Source organism: Solea solea, chromosome 9, assembly GCF_958295425.1.
Source record: "Solea solea chromosome 9, fSolSol10.1, whole genome shotgun sequence".
Classification (NCBI taxonomy): Eukaryota; Metazoa; Chordata; class Actinopteri; order Pleuronectiformes; family Soleidae; genus Solea; species Solea solea.
The window spans coordinates 20,811,157-20,831,032 of NC_081142.1; the positions used below are offsets into that span (position 1 = coordinate 20,811,157).

General features: G+C 39.5%; 1 protein-coding gene across 2 annotated transcripts in view; it reads left to right on the forward strand.

Annotated features, from left to right (window-relative positions):
• The window catches only part of brinp3a.1 (bone morphogenetic protein/retinoic acid inducible neural-specific 3a, tandem duplicate 1), a 53,435-nt gene extending 42,343 nt beyond the window's left edge, over nt 1-11,092 (forward strand). For both annotated transcript variants that reach the window (XM_058639191.1, XM_058639192.1), the window contains exons 7-8: nt 1,010-1,232; nt 9,120-11,092. In XM_058639191.1, coding sequence (XP_058495174.1) covers nt 1,010-1,232; nt 9,120-10,236 — 1,340 coding nt within the window. In that variant the 3' untranslated portion in view covers nt 10,237-11,092. The remainder of the gene's footprint in view (nt 1-1,009; nt 1,233-9,119) is intronic.
• The last annotated feature ends 8,784 nt before the right edge of the window (nt 11,093-19,876 follow it).

Here is a 19,876-nt window from a genome sequence, read left to right on the forward strand (position 1 = left end):
GAAGGTCTTGGAAGTGTAATCTGTTTACTGTGCCTCGTGTGTGCAGCAGACAGCGGCTCTGAGGACAGGACAGATATTATCCTCTTTGCTCCTTGTCCACCCTGTTTTCTCACAGACAGACCTGCAGTATTAACCTTGGAAAAGCTCCTTGCAGTTCTTTAATGACAAAAAAAAGAAGAAGAAGCTAACAACAACCATTTATCTATGGCTCTGCATCAAACAGCAGCTCCTCTGATAAATATTTTTTGAAAGGAGGGAACAAAGATAGTAGATTGACCTCAATCTTGGAGCCTGTCTGTTATTGTTGGATGACTAATTAGCCTCTGGAGACAACAGTTAATATTTTTGGGCTTCCGGGGGAGACAGCAAATATCCAAGATGAGCTCTGTGAGACGTGAGGAGCGTGTTTTTGGATAACCTCTAAACAGAAACAGCTGCCTGCTGAAACTTAAAACCTAAAATACTTCAATACAACATCACTAAATCTGTCAATTAGCAGCCAAATGGGACTCAACTCAATTAAACTTGAATGAATAAAGAGATCAATACGATTGTGAAGAGGAAGAAACTCTTCTGGAATTAAATAAATAAAAAAAAAAAACTCCAGTGTTTCATTTTATTTAACCTTTATTGAACCACTTTAGTCCTATACTGAAACCAAGGATCTCTTTTTCATGTGAGGAGAGAGACTTGGCCGTCACCCCATAAAACCTTAAAATAAAATATAATATTATAGTAATAAAGAAAAGCAATAAATTAGGAGCATACAATCAAACTGTCACAATGTGAATGCAGATCAATCAAAAGGGGAAAAGATACATTTTGGTGCGTGTTATTCTTCATTGACTCGTTACCTGTGATCAACCACAGTCTGTTTTAACATTATTGGTTGAATAAGAAACCAGCAGGACGTCTTTATGCTGCGGAATCAAGTCTTTTTGTTTCACATGTAGGATCTGCTGTAATGACATCGTCCACCTCTCCTCTTACACCTTTGTCTGCCTTACAGATGAGTTCCAGAGCTTTGTTCGAAAGCTTCCCACTTTCTACGCTCTGAACACGTCCGCCATCCAGTACTTCTGGACGACGGAGCCGGGCGTTCACCAACGCTACAAACAGCTTGAGCTCAACACGCAGCAGCTCCTGAACAAAGCCCGGCGCATCATCAACAAGCTCTTCACCCTCAGCAGGAGATGTCGAACTCAGCCCAGAATTATTATGCTGAGGGAGAGGTGAGGAGCTGATACATATTCCTGCTGACCTTTCTGTTGACATGGGTGTGGAAGTGTGTGTATGTGTGCGTGCGGGCCCTGTCTGCGTGTAAGACTTTGTTATCCCCCCCGAAATTGGCATTATGCTAATAATACTCACAATGTATGTATCAAGTGCTTTTGCTATTCAACTGAGGTCACACTGAAGTGAGCTATAGCGTCACACCTGATGACTTGGCTGTACTCCCAGTCCGAGAAATCAAAGCCATCCGCCTGTGAAATTAAAGTTTGCAGTGTTTTAAAGGAATATGCCGAGTTTGGGAGATTTTCACGTTGGTGAACTAGTCTGTGAAGAAACCATGGACAAAAAAAAAACAAAAAAAACTCCTCCCTTCTATTTTTTGTCTATGCAATTTTATAGTATTCACACTCTTAAATACTAACGTGATTATCTCTGCAAAGCTGATGCAGCCAGGTCTATTTCAGGTGAGACCGATTTATCCTGGGCGGTGTGATTTTTAGCTACAGTGACACTCTCCTGCCACCCACATGCCCACTACCTTCACTTCCTGTTAATTAAATACGGAAATACCAGGCCCGGCCATTGAAACAGCAAAGTATTCTTTCATCAGTCACCCACAAAAATCTCATCAGACCATGCACCGCGTATTGCTAACCTTAGAACCGTGACGATTTCCCGGCTTTATGGGACGTTTTTTTTTTAGCATGTGCAACGGTGGTTAATGTTTAAGTTTGACATGTTATGCAATATGTATTTAAAAGACAAAAAAATACATTTCGGAAGCAAATGAAGCAAATGGAATGAACTGTTGCACCTAATGTACTGTATCATAGCAGGCAGACCACTGTGAAGGAGGAAATACAGACATAAACCTGGAGAAGCAGGTGTGAAATCCACAGAACGGTTTCATCAGATGCTGACTGCAAGAGCGAGGCTATTAACAGACAGAGTGAGGGAATGAGAAATTAAAACAAATGCATTACTGAGTTAATTTAGTTGAGCTTCATTTAAATTTATATTCACTCGTTTGGCAGAGACTTAAGTTACATGGAACTGAGAGACAACCCTAAAGCTTCAGTACCATGTGATATCTTGTCGTAAAGGCCTAACCGTTACATCTGTTCAACTAAAGAGTGCAAGCTCCCACCAGTGTCAGTGCACTCCAATATCGCGCAGGGTTAACCCCTTTCTTCCAGTTTCCTCGTTTTGCCACAGGCTACATCCTCAGGAACATCTGAACTAAGTCTTTCCTTTTTGAGTTGTGCTGCTCACACATGCATAAATGCTGCCAAAACATAATCTTCTTTGTGCTGGTAATAAGACAAAGTGTGGGAGAGGAGGTAAAAGAGGGACACTTAAGGGCACAGTAAGTGACAGAGTTTTAGCTGTTATGCGAGTAGTTGATACTTTAATACATACTTGGGAATAAAGAGGGTCACTGCCGCTCGGAGAGCATTTTATCTTGCTCCGCCACCGAGGGAACCAGTCTGGAGTGTAACGGCCTCGTGTGCAGAGCCTCCCAACTCGAGATGACTTTCCTTGGAGAATCACAGACTCTGAAGGAGCATTAGCCAGTATGATAAGTTCAAGCTCAGCCAGAAGTCGCTCTGTGGGCAAATATTAGCGACTTGATTTTGATCCAGCTGAGGTTCGGCACGACAAAAAAAACGAGACGGAAGAGAAGCAGCAACCTCTTATTTTTGCAGTGATGCCTCAGAGCAGCTTTAGTGCACTGCAGTATGATGGAAGGTGACAGTAATGGTCATTATGAAGGCCAATATAATCTGCTGAAATGTTAAGCTAAAATCTCCCAAGGTGACTTTCCATTCAATGACGCTGGACTGTTGGACTATTTGAAGCTGCAGTCTGTCGGACCTGACTGAGGGAGCCCTTGTGTGGATACAGTGGCAGCGCAGGATGCTTTCAAACTGGAGAATGATTTTTTGAGCAGCGGAATTCACGTCTCAAACCTTCTGTTTTCAGTCCACCTGTTTGTAGACGTCTCACTTTAATTGTGCAACGTCGCTGTTGACTCCCTCTTTCTCGACATAAAACAAATTACTACCTGTGTGCAGCACGGTGTAGCGTTATAGTGTAGCATAATATATATATATATATATATATATATATATTTTTTTTTTTTTTTAAACTGGCTCAGTAACCAGCCAGAGTATAACAGTAAAACTACGAAAACAATTACATCAGCTCTATAAAACTCAGGCAATTAACACCGTGATGACAAATATTAATTGGCAAAATGAAACAAGGCTATAAAAATAACCCCTTATTATGTGAATTTTTACATACAGCACTTTCACACATATTACAAAGTGCTTTAGTGCTTTACACACACACACACACATATATACATACAATTAAATTGGGCGCTAAATTAGGGAGCCTTACAGGGAAACAAGGCTCCTCTACAGAGATGTGACATTTTTTCATAAACAAATCAATTATTATGTAAAAGATGATTTAATTACTGTTTGAATGGAATATCTTGTTTAATCCCCCTGTATTGATTTTGTGGAATCACAAGCAGTAACCTTTAGCTGTGTTTTGTTCTGTGTAAAAAAAAAAGAAATGAAATAGATAGTTGACTGTAAGATTCCGACATTGCCTCAAAGCACTCAGGAGAAATGCAAATTAATTGAATGTTACTGACAAAAAAACTAGATGCAAAATGCCTTTATAGTGTAAAACAAGGCACGTCGACACGTGCAGCCACTGCAGGCACTGAATCCGTTTCCCCGCACTCTAACTGAAAGAGTATGCAGGGGAAAATATAGAGGATAATATAGGGAGCGCAGTAAACACAGTAATGAGATATAGCCAGTGTGATGAAAGTAAATACTTAAAAGTGGATATTTTAAATCCTGCTGTGAAATAACCTGCTGCTCTTAATGGATCTGAGAAAGAGTCTGGTGGGTCGCATATTTAACGGGGTTCAAAGCGCAGAGTATTTAGAACATGACTGAAATCAAATTTATGCCATTTCTTCCCATTCACATGGAACATTTTCATATCATTATGTAACTTTTCCATTGATATGAACCGTTTTCTCACTTTCTCCACTAAAAAGAACAGTGATTTCCTCTCTAGACAAGATGCATTTCCATAATGCGTTGTACGTAATGACCTAGTTCAGGGAGAATTTTGTGAGTATTTTTTTTATTCTCTCCATTTTATAAAAGAGAATATTCATCTGGATGCATCTTTGCCATTATTCATTTACTGCATCCGTATGGTCTTTGTCAGATGAGGACAAGCCAAATAGAAACATGTCTTGACACTCAGAAATCCATTTTGGGGTTTCTTTTGTAACTTTGTAGCACATACTTTATTTTTTTTTTTTTTTTTTAGCTGCACTGCCTGAGGATACAAGAGGTGTCAGAGTAGCAGTGATAGTGATGGAGCTGTACTGATGTGCTGTCTTTCTCTTCTTCTTTTTTTTTTGTTGGCTCCTAAAGTAAATAAATAACGCTTTTAATGGGAAAAGAAAAATGAAGTGCATTTTCTGAGGGATAAGAAAAAAAAGTTTTATCCACAAGTGAAAATTGAATACGTGGCAGAAGGAGAAAGTTGTTGTTGTGTGGCAGTGACTTGTGTGAGACGTGCTGACAGACTATGAACAGATTGCACACGGCTTTCTTCTGGCCTGTATTTCACACTGCGTCTCCATGACAGTTTACATGTCCTGCTGACACGGTGCACTTCATGATGGTGGGACCGCTTCCTCTCTCTCTCTCACTCACTGTGGAGATGAGATATGCACAGCTGACTCTCGCTGACGCACCTCTCTCAGAGCAACTGCTAGACACGTTTTCTTCATGCATTTATATATTTTTTTTGTTGTCATTTGGTGATTTTAGAAGACGTCTTTTGCTTCTCTTATTTATTTTTTTTTTTTTTTCCATGTCACTGCCGAATATTTGAACAGCTGCTGATTGAAACTGGAAACACTGGAGGGAATAAAAATGTACTGCTGGCGGGGAAAGAAAATCTGTCACAGTTTTGGATACACACCGTTTTTTTTCCCTCTCATTAATACGTGTGTTAAGTCGAGCGTATCCTCCTGTTTTGTCGCCTCGTCATCATGATTTTTCACTACAAGACAGATGCAGAAACTGACATGCACTGTATATACAGAAGATGATGTGATGTGTGACAAAGCAGTCGGGATTTGGTACAATGTACAGCTGCTTTGAAATTGTTACTGTACAGTAATCAACAATAAATCAGTGACAATTATTAATCATTTTATTCCTTTAATAAAAATTGATTTTTCGGCTTTTTCATAGTGAATATAATGTTCTTGTTTCTTTGCTCCTCTGTGACAGGAAACTAAATATCTGTTTGTGAGCAAAAGTGAGGACACTGTCCTTTTGAGTTTGAGAACAACTAAAGAAGGAAATAATAAATAATAATAAATAACACATCAGTTGGCAATTACAATATTCTTAAGCTGCAGCCCCACCATGTGCCAGTTTGTCAGTGTTGAAATGATACAAAAGCATTGATGCAAAAGTGATTCCATAAGCAGCGATTCAAACTTCCACATTGTCGATGTGCCCTTATTTTTGAGGAATGGATTCCTCTCATTCAAATCGAGTTAAAGGAAAGGACAAGAGATACAAATGTCAAACTCTATTCAGTTGCTTTTTGTCAGCTGATATGAATGTAATTGTGTAAAATGGGCATATAATATTGTTTCACATAGATGCCAGGTTCCTTAATTGTATTATGGCAGATATGACTGTGATGTCAGCAAATATTGTATCATCGTCTAAAGAATCAATATAAAATGCAATTGTGATGAAGTAGAGCCTTATACTTTACAATGTTGAATTAAAAAACTAATTAAATATGACTGAATTCTTCTTATTAGATCTGATCTATAGATTAGATCAAACGACGGCATACTGTTAGCTGGCTTGCTCAAGCATATATTATTTATCAGGTATCAGTTTGACAAAGTTATACGTCTTCATCATGAGTGTTTCACATAAAGTTTTGTACAAAGACGTGCATTTAACATTCATTATTGTGTCATAGGATGAGAAGTGTGCCAAACTACAGTGTTTGTTCCTGTGTAGAAAGTGGGATACGTGTCTCCGGAGGATGTACTGAGGCGGCCTCTTATTTTTGAAATGCTGAAATAAGTGTCACGCATTATCCTCTGAAGCCGCTTTGTGAAGCCTTGGAATGAAACTTGTCTTTGACTTTTCAATGACGTTGATCTAATATTCATTATTAAAGTTGCAATTCCCAGTGCGACGCATGCTATGCAGCCCAGTTATTATTTAGTCAAACAGCTGATTGGACTTTTTTTTTCTTTGTTCGTGCTTTGAAAATGCGTTTTTGAATGTAAATTAGTTACACATGCTCCATTGTTTCTCCTAAATTAATTTAGCAGTAGCACACAGCCGTAATAACACAATTTCTAGCTCTGCCAGAAAACAGAAATGGATTCAGAAATGTGACAGATGTGAAACAAAGAAAGTGAAAGGCTGATTTATGACATTATATTCTTGTCATCAGGTCCATCTGCTGCTGTCTGCACAAACAGGAATGTTCGGGCATATTGATTTATTATTAGAGTTTTTGTCTTAGAATAAAGAATAAAACATTTTACAATTGCTGATTGTGGAGTCCTTGTCACTGACTGCCAACCATTGCTCTGGGTTGAATCGTGATCTGTTAACACAGACTCCAATGTTTTTAAAATCAGAAATATTTATGATGTTGCACCATGTTTAAAAGGCCATGAATATATGTTTTCTTTATCAGCATTATACTAAAAGTAGTGGAGATTTTCCATTTGATTATGTATGCTTTTCACCAAGCTGGTGCAATGTATGTTTGAAGAGGAAGACCTTTTGGGTCTGAGTGTGGTTATTTGTGCTTTAGATTTCAAGACAAAACACTATTCATTTGGGGGAAAAAGTGCTACTTTTAAGTGCTATTAGCATTCAAATAAAATAAAACACTATAATCTTTGACCTTGGCAGGATGTATGCAATCCCTATAAAAGGAAAGTTCCCCTGGGGCTTCGATGTAGCAGATCTTTGGGTGGTAATTTGGAGTGAGCCATGAAATTAGGAAATCTTGTGGTTGAACAATTCAAAGTCAGGAACAATTGTCATAATTAAACCAGTCGTTGCACCTAGACTCTGTACTGATGGCTCTGCTCTTTAGATGCTCCCTGGTCAGTGTGCACAATGCAGAAACCCCCGGTACAAAGAACGAGCCCAAGCAAGACAAGTAATCATATTTCCCTTTGAGCCTGAATTAAAAAGGCGGACGCTGGTGTGGTGGCATCAAAGCTTTTGCCAGCAGCGACGGTGTGAGGCAACATTGGTGTGTCAAGAAATGAGTGAAAGGAGGTGTCTAATTTAAATGGCCTGCCTTGGTGTGAGCGTAGCTGTGATTGGAGCGTGACTGCAGATGGGACAGATGACTTTCATGTCCTGCTTTAATTCAATTAAGGCCTAATTTAATGAAGGCTACATCCATACTAATCCATTTTCATTTTAAAAAAATGCATATATTCTGCTCCAAATACACCTGTCCTTCACACTACCCTGGCATTTTAGCATTTCATTCCAAAACCTTAGGGCTGTGTTTTTACAAAGACAGATAAAAAGTGAGACCTTTAGAAAACGTTACGTCCATTCACTTCCTGTATGTTTCTTATTGGCCACAACTCCATTATCAGCTGTGAAGGAAACACTCTTACTTTCATTTGCATTATTGGTCGGTCCGATCAAAGAAACCCTTGATACACTCTGCAGATTACCTTCCAAAGAGTAATCTGTCTTTGGATCCATCCATCTGGATGCAGCTTGTTTTAAACATGCACGTGGCCTAAGATGATCGGTAAGCATGAGCTGAGGCGGTGCAGGGTTGGTCGCACAGTGATCACACTGTTCCATTGCATGGAATGAGAGAAGGTTTTAAAATGACTGGCTCGAGGCAAGTGGATGAAAACAAGAATAAGCTAGTGGAGCTGAGAGGTGGCAGGAACTGTGTTGTCACTTATATTTACTTTTGCTTAAGCGTCATTTGACGAGCATTTATGGTGAAAATCCACATACGTTTTAGTGTACTGTGATCTCCTTTGGACTGAAGTCCAACATGTGGACATTGTCTCTACATTGTCTACTACAAGGATTTATAAATTCAAATATTCAGGAATATAAATGGATAGCTCAAACACTGGCCTTGCTTAGTATGCATGAGTAACTGTGGAGGACATAAACCTATACATCCCTCGCCCATGTTGTTGGATCAGAATATGGATAAGGACAGCCCATTTGCCCCCAAACTATGGCTTTGCAAACTAATACAACCTGTGAGCTATTAATCAAATGTGAAGGCTTCTTTCAGGAGAGGGTTTAAATGTGTTTTTTGCTTATTTCCTAAAACATTATCTGTTAGTCTTTCAACTATTCCCTATTTTTTCTCAAGTACATACACATTTTGTCATTAGTCCAAAGAATATACTGTCCCCACTTATCAGAGTACTTATATTTTGGCACTTGAAAGTACAACGTCATTACTGTACAGTACTTAAAAAAAGAAGATGCTAAATATAAACATATCACAAAGCAGACGGAAATAAACTGTAATGAAAATATGAAAACACTAAACAAGCTTATAGATTCTATATAATTTGTTGTTGTAATACATGCTGTAAAGGAAAACACAAACAAGGTCATTCAATATATTTTATTTGTGGTACACAGAGTAATAAATATGTCATATTGTAAAAGGTATGAGACTGTTGTGTCATTTCCAGTATGTCCTAATTAGTCCCAACATACCTGTTATTATGTGATTTTACATTAAGTAAAGGGCATATTTTTCTCTCTCTGTTGCAGACCCTTCAGCTACTGGCTGAACTACATCCTTTCCATCATATACTGCAGTGAGAACAACCAAATCGGCTCCTACCTGGAGGAGACCCGCAGCTGCTCCTGCCCATATGAGCACCCACCCTGCCAGGGCTTGATCCCCTGCTCGGTGGGCGAGGGCACCTCTTGTGCATCCTGCTCCTATGAGAACCGCTCTCGCTGTGCCACCTGCAACCAGGGCTACATGCTGAGTCAGGGCGCGTGCCGCAACGAAGTCCCTGACTCCACCGACCACTACATCGGCTTTGAGACAGACCTGCAGGACCTGGAGCTGCGCTACCTCCTGCAGAAGCGTGACAACCGCATCAGCATCCATGGGATCTTTGTCAGCAATGATGTCAGATTGAATAACTGGTTCGACCCGTCATGGAGGAAGAGGATGCTGCTGACACTGAAAAGTAATAAATACAAGTCAAACCATGTCCACATGCTCCTGGGGATGTCTCTACAGATCTGCCTTACCAAGAACACCACTCTCGACCCACTGTTATCCGTCTACATCAATCCATTTGGGGGAAGCCACTCAGAGAGTTGGATCATGCCAATTGACCAGAACAACTACCCAGACTGGGAGAGGACTAAATTAGACATTCCCTATGACTGTTACAATTGGACTTTGACTTTGGGCAACAAGTGGAAAACCTTTTTTGAGACAGTCCACTTTTATCTGCGGAGCCGGATCAAGGGACCGTCCACCAACGGAAACGGAACTGTATATTACGAACCCTTGGAGTACCTGGAGCCAGGGCGCAATCTAGGCTACATGAAGATTAACAGTATACAGGTGTATGGCTACAGTATGCACTTTGACCCAGATGCGATCCAGGACTTGATTTTACAGCTGGACTACCCATATACTCAGGGATCGCAGGACTCTGCCCTGCTGCAGCTGCTGGAGATCAGGGATCGGGTCAACAGGCTTTCCCCACCCGGAGCTCAACCTCTGGACCTTTTCTCCTGTCTGCTGCGGCACCGACTTAAACTGTCCACCACAGACGTTGCCAGGATCCAGGCAGCACTGCAGACTTTCACTGCCAAGCAGCCCAACTCAATGGAATACGAAACAACCAAATTATGTAGCTAATAAGTGGGCAGTCGTCCAGGTGCACAGATGGCAGATCAGTTATCACACAGGCCTGATGACGGCAAAGAGCAATTTTGAAGCAGTACAAGGGGACATCTGGGGGACATTTTTGCTGTTGTCATGAATCTCAAGTGTGCATTAGAGATTCTCATGTCAGCTTTTCGTATAAATTTGTACAACGTCGTAGAATTAAGGAGGATTTCACCAAACTTGCCTCGTAGGCCCCCCCCCCCCCCTTCCTGTTGAAAATGATAACTTTGACAGTTGCCAATATAAATTTTAAGCTCTGCTGTCACTGATATGTTGCTCATGTGCTGATGTTTGTATATTGCACAAATATGAATCACTCACATACGCAAACAAAAGCTTTTGCAGGCGAAGTATTACTCAAGCAATGTGATCATCTCACAAGCATTTCAAAACCAGCATGTGTTCTTTTTTCTATCATTATGATTTTCTGTTGTTTCTTTTTAGTCACTTTTATTTTGTGGTTGCAAAAATAAATACTTTGTGTTTAATATCATGGCCCTCCCTTTTAACCGAGACATGGACACTTCATTGTTTTTAGTTTTTCATCAACATACAACAAAAATCTCACTACTTTTTAAACTCAAGTACAATTTTTGTAAGAAATGAATAAAACAAAGTGAGTAAATAGATGCTGTAATGTTCCAGATTTGTTGAGGAAAAAAAAAAGAAAAAACGAAAAACACCATTATCATAACAATGTTACATGTGCTTTTATTTTTATAATGCTGTCGTTTGTGAAACAAAAGTTATAAGAACACTGTCTATAAAATGTATGATACAGTTTGTTAATACACTAAATAAAATGAATTTTTATGTGTGGTCTATAGATAGTGTATTTTCATACATGTACATGACATAACTCTTCTGATTTAAGGAATCCTTTCCAATTAACTATCCACACAGAATAGAACGAGATACTCCCATCTACTGCTACAGCAGAGCCAGAATCGTGTTGTGACAGTCACAGCCGGCAACGTGTGGGTTTAAATAATTCAAGTAATGTTCTGTGATTTCTATTTCACTGCATCAGTTTCTGTGTCCCGATGAGCACGCTGGCTGACTTACTTGCTCGGTCCTCATTATCTACGACATGTCCGAACATATCACACAACCAAAAATGGAGAATTTATCCACACAACGGCTTTTATAGGAAAAACCACAAGGTCAGCACTGTCTTATTCTAGATAAAAGGGTCATATAATCAGGGAATTATAAGCATAAACTAAGACAGTTTGCATAGTGTACTTGTTAAACTTTGTGATGGATTCAAATAAATCACTTTAAATGGTCAGATTTAAATATTAAATTGACTCGTTAATTTGATGTTTGAAATCTTTAAACTAAATTCCTGCACTTTTGCGAATGAACATAATTTAGGCAGCAATTATGTTAATACTTGGTAAAAGAGATACATAATTCCTCAGAGAGAGGACTGCTGAAGGTGAAGGGCACACCAAATGTCTGTTTAACAAACTAGAAAGTTTTATAGCTGCACACAAGAGCTGTTTTTTTTTTTTTTTTTTTTTTTTTTAGATGAAGTAGTTAATTTAAGTTCCTTTTTTAAAAAGGGAATCATTAAAAAGCATATTTTGAAAAGCAGAGAGAAGCGAGGTGAATCAGAGTGATTAAGTGGAATGCTTTTGCTGAATCTCATTAAGAGTTGTTGCATGCATTTCTGAATGACACCTTTTATCAGCACAGTGCACATGGATTTCTTTAAGTGACATTTTGGGGGGGTTTTCATTTAATATCAGTTTTGCTCGGTGCGTCAGAAACACACTTCTTCTGGACATCAACACAAAACCTCTAAATTAAAAAAATATTTGCTGTGACGTGTTTCAGAACATTTCCATGCATAGTTAAGTTGAGTTGCAGTTCGACTACACCGTTCAACTTGACTATGGTTCTTGTCCCAAAATGCAAGCACTGAAGAATCACTTCATTGAATGAAGTAGTTCCTCCTCCACTATGCTGGGTGGCGATATGCCCCCCTGTCGGCTATTTGGTGGGTTCCAGTTTAGCTTGCTGGATTATGCTTAGTTTTTGTCGCTGTTTTCTTATTTCTCTGCTTCATCTATTATTCCCAGGTTGAAGACAGGGGAGTGGGAACTGTGGCACATGTGAAGAGCGCCCAGGCCGACTGGAGTCAGACTCTGGTCCAAATGCAGTTGTATATGCAGCATTAACTCAACTGCATTATCTGGGTGTGTTTGTCTGACTTTCAGAAATTCAGCTTAGTCCAGTTTCAGTCATGTTTTAGTTGAACACAAAAAAAAAACTACAAGGTCTGACTGATTTTTAAGATACATAGCAGCATATACTAGGGCCATGGAGCAACAGAAAGAGTGTTCCAGGGCTTTGGATCCCTTTTGGATTACCGCTAATGGATGGCTGCTGGAGGCAGTGCAAGACGCAGCATCAAAGCCTGTTATCTCAGGTGGTTCTCCCGCTGTTGTAATTTGCAGGGCTTTATGTCTTACTCCAAGCCGTGAAATAAAAGCATCACACTTCCAGTTCCCCCGAGTGATTTGTGCCATACTGGCAGTGTGCAGCCCTGCACGACGCATAGCCATTCTCTCTTCCTCCTCTCTGATGTTTAACCATTGTGCATGATGAAAGCAGATCATGTGGAAATGCAGATTCAGATGCTCAAGTCGCCCAGCGTATTCCCCATCACATATTCCAACACCAATAATGCTATCTGCCAAGGATGAAAACATGCAAATTGCTCCCTCCCAGTAGAATGGTGGTATGAAAGGGCAGATCATGCTGAAATAAAAAAAAAAGTTGGATTTCAAAGATTGCTCAGGCTCTATCCAAGATAGAAAAGGAACAATTAAAATCAGCTAAAGTAGCACAGAATGTTCCCCTAACCTATGACATACTAAAAAAAAAATTATAGCTTAACTTGTGTTATTTTTCATCAAAAGATACATAAATCTGCATGATTAAATACTGAACATAGTTCTCGTGTTAATAATGTGCACCAGTGCATGTCTGGAAAGGCAAACACAGTAACATTAATATTTCATTGTCATACAGCACATAGTGTTAGTGTTGAAAAGAATAATTTAAACCAACAAGCCTTAATTTTGTATCCATTTTATTTTCTACTATCCGAGCTGGATCTCTGTATCATACCAATGGTGTAATTACGCACCACCAGCAGGGAAATTTACCCCCTCCAACATTTAATGGAACAGAGCATAAGCCCCGTCATGCCCTGGAATGTCTGGTGTTTTGTTTTTGTCATTATTTTTCTGCATAGTGATTTGGTGCATGCATCACAACAATCAAAAAGTAACATCTGCGTGGAATGTTTAACTCTGTGACTCCATTTAATGTCGGTGCAAAAACAACTCTTTCTGCTTGGATTTCCACCAAAATGTGTTTCAAGCTCTGGTCGCCATCATAAACCATCCATTAAATACATAGGTGAGGAAATAGAGGGGTCCTGAAAGCCTGACAGAATTAACACGGGACAGTAGAGAGCACTGTGAGGAGGAAGGAAGGACAGGAAAGGAAGTCTGTTTTGTGCCACGATGAATTTGAGAGGACACAAATGCCTCTGACTTTCTGCTTCTTTGGTGATAAAATCATGTCGCTGACCTATAACCAGACATTCAGACAGTAACTCATTGATGGCAGCCAATGATATTTGTGACTCATGTGGTGTTTTTGACACTCCGCAGAAACCGAGGACTCCAATCTTGACCTTGAAATTTAAACAAAACCAGATTTTTTTAGCTTTACCACCAAAATACAGTTATCGCTTTTATTTTAAATGAACAGAAATAAAAGTGCTTATTATTGTTTTCTCAAATCGAGTCCCTCCAAGAAAGAAATATCACCGGCTTTGCACAAAAAGAAATACTCAGACTTTGATTTCAAATCAGTTAAATATAGCAGAAATCAAAAGCTGCAAAATGATGCCATTTCAACCATAGCCTCGCACTAAAACTGATCCGAACAGCTTGTGAAATTCTCAAATGAAGGATTTCCACATCACACAGCTATCAACGCTAATGCCTCACAAAACTGAGGCCTTCAGATCTGTGGAGATACTTACTGAGAACAAAGATTTTTAGCCAGTAGTAAAATCCTGTGTCGGTAAAGTATAGCACTAGAAAATTACCGACCACTATTTTTAAAAATGCAAAAAAAAACAAATGCAGTCATGGAAATGTATTGAACAGGAGCAAATAACAACATCTGTCCAAATCCGTCCAAAGATGACAATTGGTTTTATTTAACTGCAAAAACGAGGGTTGTTTTGGTAAATGTGCCTCGAAAAGTGCATCCCTGTGGTCTGAATCATGCAAAACATATTTATTTCCTTCATAAAACATTTGCAAAACATTATTTTTGAAAATGTTTGGGTGGTGTGAATACTAGCTCTTTCCAGTGAGTAATAGCTTGTTGGGCTTAGCGCAGCAACGAGAGCCAACTTGTTCAGCTCCCAAACTGCTCTTTATTTTAGACACATGGCTTTTTTTTTTATTTTAACCATTTTAACCTATGGTTGATATACATATAGTCTTTAGTCTATTTATACTAAGATCCAATATACTGTTTGTGTATGGACTGCTTAATTATACTGAGCTATTTAAATTAACATTTTGTTATAGACATAAAAGAGTGCAGCTGGTATTTGTCCATAATGTTTTTAATGTATGTTAATTAACCAAAACAAAAGAAAAAAAACAAACTATATAGCCAGCTACTTGGCAGCAGCTGGCTCCTGTCGTTCACATAAAGGAGGCAATTCACAGAGACAAACTGTTTACAACGAACACATTGTGTTGTTGGAACACTTGGAGTGCGTTGCTGCCTCAGGGTCTCAAGCAAAACAATCACAAAATAAAGTGGCGCCTGCAATTTAGGTACGACTTTGGCATACATATTGAATACAAACGTTTAAAAATGTGCTCGCTCATGCCATATCTTTTTGAAACCCTTTATATTGCAAGGCTGCTGTCGTTTGCAGGAAGGAACCCGAAAAAAACACAACAACCAGACTTAATGAAAAACAAAACCACACAGGGTATAAACTACAACATCCACCTCTCACAGAAACACGTCAAACATAAGGCAGAAACAGTTATATATTGGACAATAATAACAAGAAGAGAGCAAAGGCACCCAAGCTAAGACCCACAAGACAAACTAAGAGAGGTGAGGTGAATGTTGACTGGTATATATACTGAGGGCCTGATGAGCGAATGTGGTGCAGCTGAGCACAAGGGTGGAGCAAACCAGGTGGCCTGAAAGGAAGGCAGGATCTGTGTCTGATGTGTCTCTTCCTGCTTTTCAATTCAAGTCAGCTCGACTTTTTCCAGTAAGCTGTCTGCCAACGATGCAGAGATATTCTGCAGTCGGTGTCTGCAGAAGTTACCAAGAGTATTTGGAGACAAATTACAGAGATAATGATGAGTTTGTGCACAGAGGGATGCAGCAGTCCTCCACTTATCTCCGCCCACAATCCTTTTTTCTTATAATTTTAGGCCACTTTGAATCCCTCAGCGCTAACTACTAGAAAAACTACTGAAAGTCAATGTTAAAGTTTTCAATGTCGGGCAATTTAATTGCTAATGTTACATTGGAAAGGCTGAGATTCCCTTCTATGTCTGTTGAAATAGAGTTATTAAATAGGCTTGAAAACAAGTCCACCAAATGCTAATGAATGCCATTGTTGCCTCACAGCATGAAGGTTACCACTAAGAATCATTGTTAGACCAAAGAACAGAAAGATGATAGAGTTGTGGACATGAATGAACAAAGTGAACAAATCCAGAGGAAAACTTCAGCTTTTTCTCTGCGTTTTTGGTCTTTTATACACAGCACAGGCAAACTGTGCGATATCTCTCCGAAAACCCATATTTTCATAAACGTCTTTTAATGATGACAATTTTCACAATCTCTGTTCACAGTGTAAATGTGTCAGAGACGTATGACAGAGAAAACAGGGTGTTTGGCTTGTAAAGTCGCACCGTGAACCAGCGCCTCCTCTGTTTGTTGAAATGTCATCACATTTATATTTGATGAGTTATGGAATGGCGTCAAATTTGTTTTTTTTTTGTTGTTTGCCACTTGGAACAGGTAATGACATTTGTCTGTATCCCTGCAGATTGGCCGCTTTACAGTCAACTTGGCTAAACAAGGGGGCTTTTGTGTTTTCATGTGGACAGAATTATTTTTAAAACCAGAGGTGGGAAAACCTCTTAAGTACCCACTTACACTGTGGACTAGGCACTAGTGTATCAAGCTTATATCATTCCATTACTATCAACCTATCTTTATGTTACAACAGAGTAATGTAAATGGGAAGTGTAAAGGTGGCAATATTATCTGTACTTATTTAATCCAACAGCAAGGTTTTCTTAGCTGATATTAACAGCCCATTTTACCACACTGATGCACAAACAAAGATAAAGGTACATTATATTAGTATTATGTTTGAAATGTTGACGCATAATTAATAAAATAATTGTCCCGTTTCACATGTTGGATAAATGTGATTAAATATGTATTTAAATTCATGGTATTTCCTATGTTTGAATATAAGAAAACACTACTAAAACAAATGCTGCATATAAAGGAAATTATAACCTCAACTCAAACAGTAACTGAAGATAACACTATAACACAAATTACACTGAGCCAACAAATCTCTCTGTTTACCGCTTTTCCTTTTAAGGTCACTTGGGGAGCTGGAGCCAATCCCAGTTGACACTGGATGAGAGATTGCCTGTATTTAGCAGCCAAGATACGGAAACAAACAATCATTCACACACATTCACACCTATAAGTAATTTAGAGCCTCCAATTAACCTAACCCCAATCTGCATGCGTTTCAACTGTGGGAGGAAGCTGGTGTGTTCAGCTAAAACCCACATAGAACAAATCCTCCAGCTGCACGAGGATTGAAATCAAAAAACACATGCTGTGAGGGGACACTCTTAACCACAACTGAACTGTGCCAACTATGTGTACAATTTATTATAAGATAAACAGAAATGCATTCATGAATATTCAATTCACCACGGCCTTATACCGATGTAATCAAACAAAGCCCCTTTAGAACTTGAAGGTTGAATACCATAATTCCATTTTAACTTATTTAACATAGTGTAAATCACGTGATCTGAGGGAGAAACAGATTTTAGCCAATCATATGGCCGAGCAGAGAGAGGTGTTCCTATTGGCTGTACTAAACAGCTGCAGGTGTGGGGAAATAAGCATGTGTTATATGTGTAGAACAAACTAGGGATGAGACAGAATAAAGGATTGATTTTCTTGTGACTCTTTGTTTCTCCACACCACAAAACATTTACTGAAAAAAACTATTCGAACAGGGATTTGCAGGTACAGCCCCTACTGTACATCTCTAATGGCCGCCTATACTGTAGGTTGTTCAGCAGGTGTTTTTAAACATCCCATCAGAAAAGGATTAATAATTATATCCTTTACATTTACAAAATTATTATGCGCACATTTTATACTTAAAAGTGAAACAATAATGGAAAAAAAACATGGTGATTTCCAACTATAGAAAATGCTGTAAAATAATAATGGTGAAAAATGTTCAACCTTTCGAATAAAGACTATTGATTCAGGGGCTAAAGTCTGAAGGGTAAACACTATCCCTCTCCTTTTATAGGATAATTATATCATCTCCTCTTTTCCCTCATTTTCTGCATCTTATGACCACTAAATCAGTAGCTCCATTTAAGTTGAATATTTTAACTCTCCTTTCGCAGTATCCCCCCCCACCCCACCCCCACCCCAAGAGACAGATACTCTGTGATTTGTGAGTCAAAATGTTTCCCCCCCATCAGCCCCCCTATTGCTTTTTATTGTTCAACATTGGCTTGTTTCTCCTCAGCCTGGTCCCAGCGGTCTGTCCCCTACGGAGCAATTTGTGCGGCTCTTTGAAAATGCGCTTCATAGTTCACAACTCGAGTGGCAATAAGACACAATTCCCAAAGTGGCGCCAGGGCAGCCAGAGCCCTTCTTTTCCTGCAGGGAGGAAGGAACAACGCATGCAAAGTCATAATGGCTTAATAGTGGCACTAAAACATAAAGTGAAAGAGCACCGTCTGTAAAGAATGTGGTGTGCGTCGTGAAGCTGACAATATTATCATCGTCATCATCATCATCAACGCGATGCCAAATCCTGAGAGAAAACGTTTTCCTCAGAAACTGTCTGAGACTCCTATATGAGGTCGAACAAAAACGGTAAGTCACTTCATGTCCAAATAAATGTCTGAAAAATAAAGGACTTGTGAAGGTTATTGGCGTTCTTGTTGCCTACCTACAGTGAACTTGAGCTGGATATTTTGCGAACAAATGTTTAGGGTTATAAGTTATTTTTATGCACATTATGCCTCCTTGCCAGAGGGGGTAAGTGAATCTAATTTAGCGGCAATAAAACTAAATTAATGGACTACAACCATCGGAGCACATAAAGAGCTAATTCCATCTGAAAGTAACATTAACACGGAGAATATGTAATTGCGAAAGGGGGTCTATAAAAATTGTGATTTGGTCGGCCAAATGCAAATGTGTCCCTCAATCAACTCCACCAAGTTCTGCTCAGGCGTGACATGCAAACTGGTTCTCAGGCTTTTAAAAAGCCCCCCCCCCCCCCCCATCATCAGATTTGAATAAAGGCCTGAAGTGAATGAAATATTCAAGATAATGGAGTAGAAAGATTAGAACCCCCCACTTTAAATTCAGCCTTGGAAATGGCTGCAAACATCAGTGCGGTTACAGTTTGTTGCTTTTAAAGTTGTGCTGATGCCAATGGTGTAGCCGCCAGTGATGGCCGCTGTCAGCTCTCCGCACTGATACTTGTGTTATTAGAGCGGGTTTGGATTAACAGAAAATGAGATAAGTATTTTTTTTTTTTTTTCCTGAAATACCTCGGCTATGGGTTTTCAAAGCCCAGTCAATGGCGGCCGGACACATCCTGCCGCACCTCGTGTTATTTTTCTCATCTTTGATCTCTTTTCAATCTTCAGACAACACACAAGTACGTGTGAGACTTAAAAGGCAGCCACCTGTGAAAAATATGCTCACCTCATTTCTTAGAAAATAAAACATGTCTCTTTTTGTTCCTGAACATCACAGCATGCCCTCCTGTCCAGCCTTTTTTTGAATGTGAGGGTAAAAAAAAGAAAAAACAACAAAAAAAACCGTGTCCATTTCCATTCCAATTGCTTATGATAGCAGCAGCGCCTTGGTTACCTCTGGGACTAAGAAATGCTTATTTGAAAAATTGCCCAGACGTGCATGGAGCTTGCCAAACTCAATTTTTGATGCAGTTGCTCATTTTGAGTGTCTTCCGTGGAGTCAACTTGCAGCTCCACCAGCGGCCTGGCCGCAGTAGCCAGCCAATAATATGGGTCCCTTCCTGCAATGCCCACTGCTGGAGCAATCAGAGCTACGCTACAGGTCAACTTTGACATGCTGACAGCTGCGGTGCCATGTAATCATGAGAAGATATTTCAAGTAAGTCCATATGGCAATGAGCTTGTAGAACACGAGCGTATGGTAGAGGCTATTTTGTCTCTCAGTTGGACACAATCAGTCACTCATTTTCTCTTAT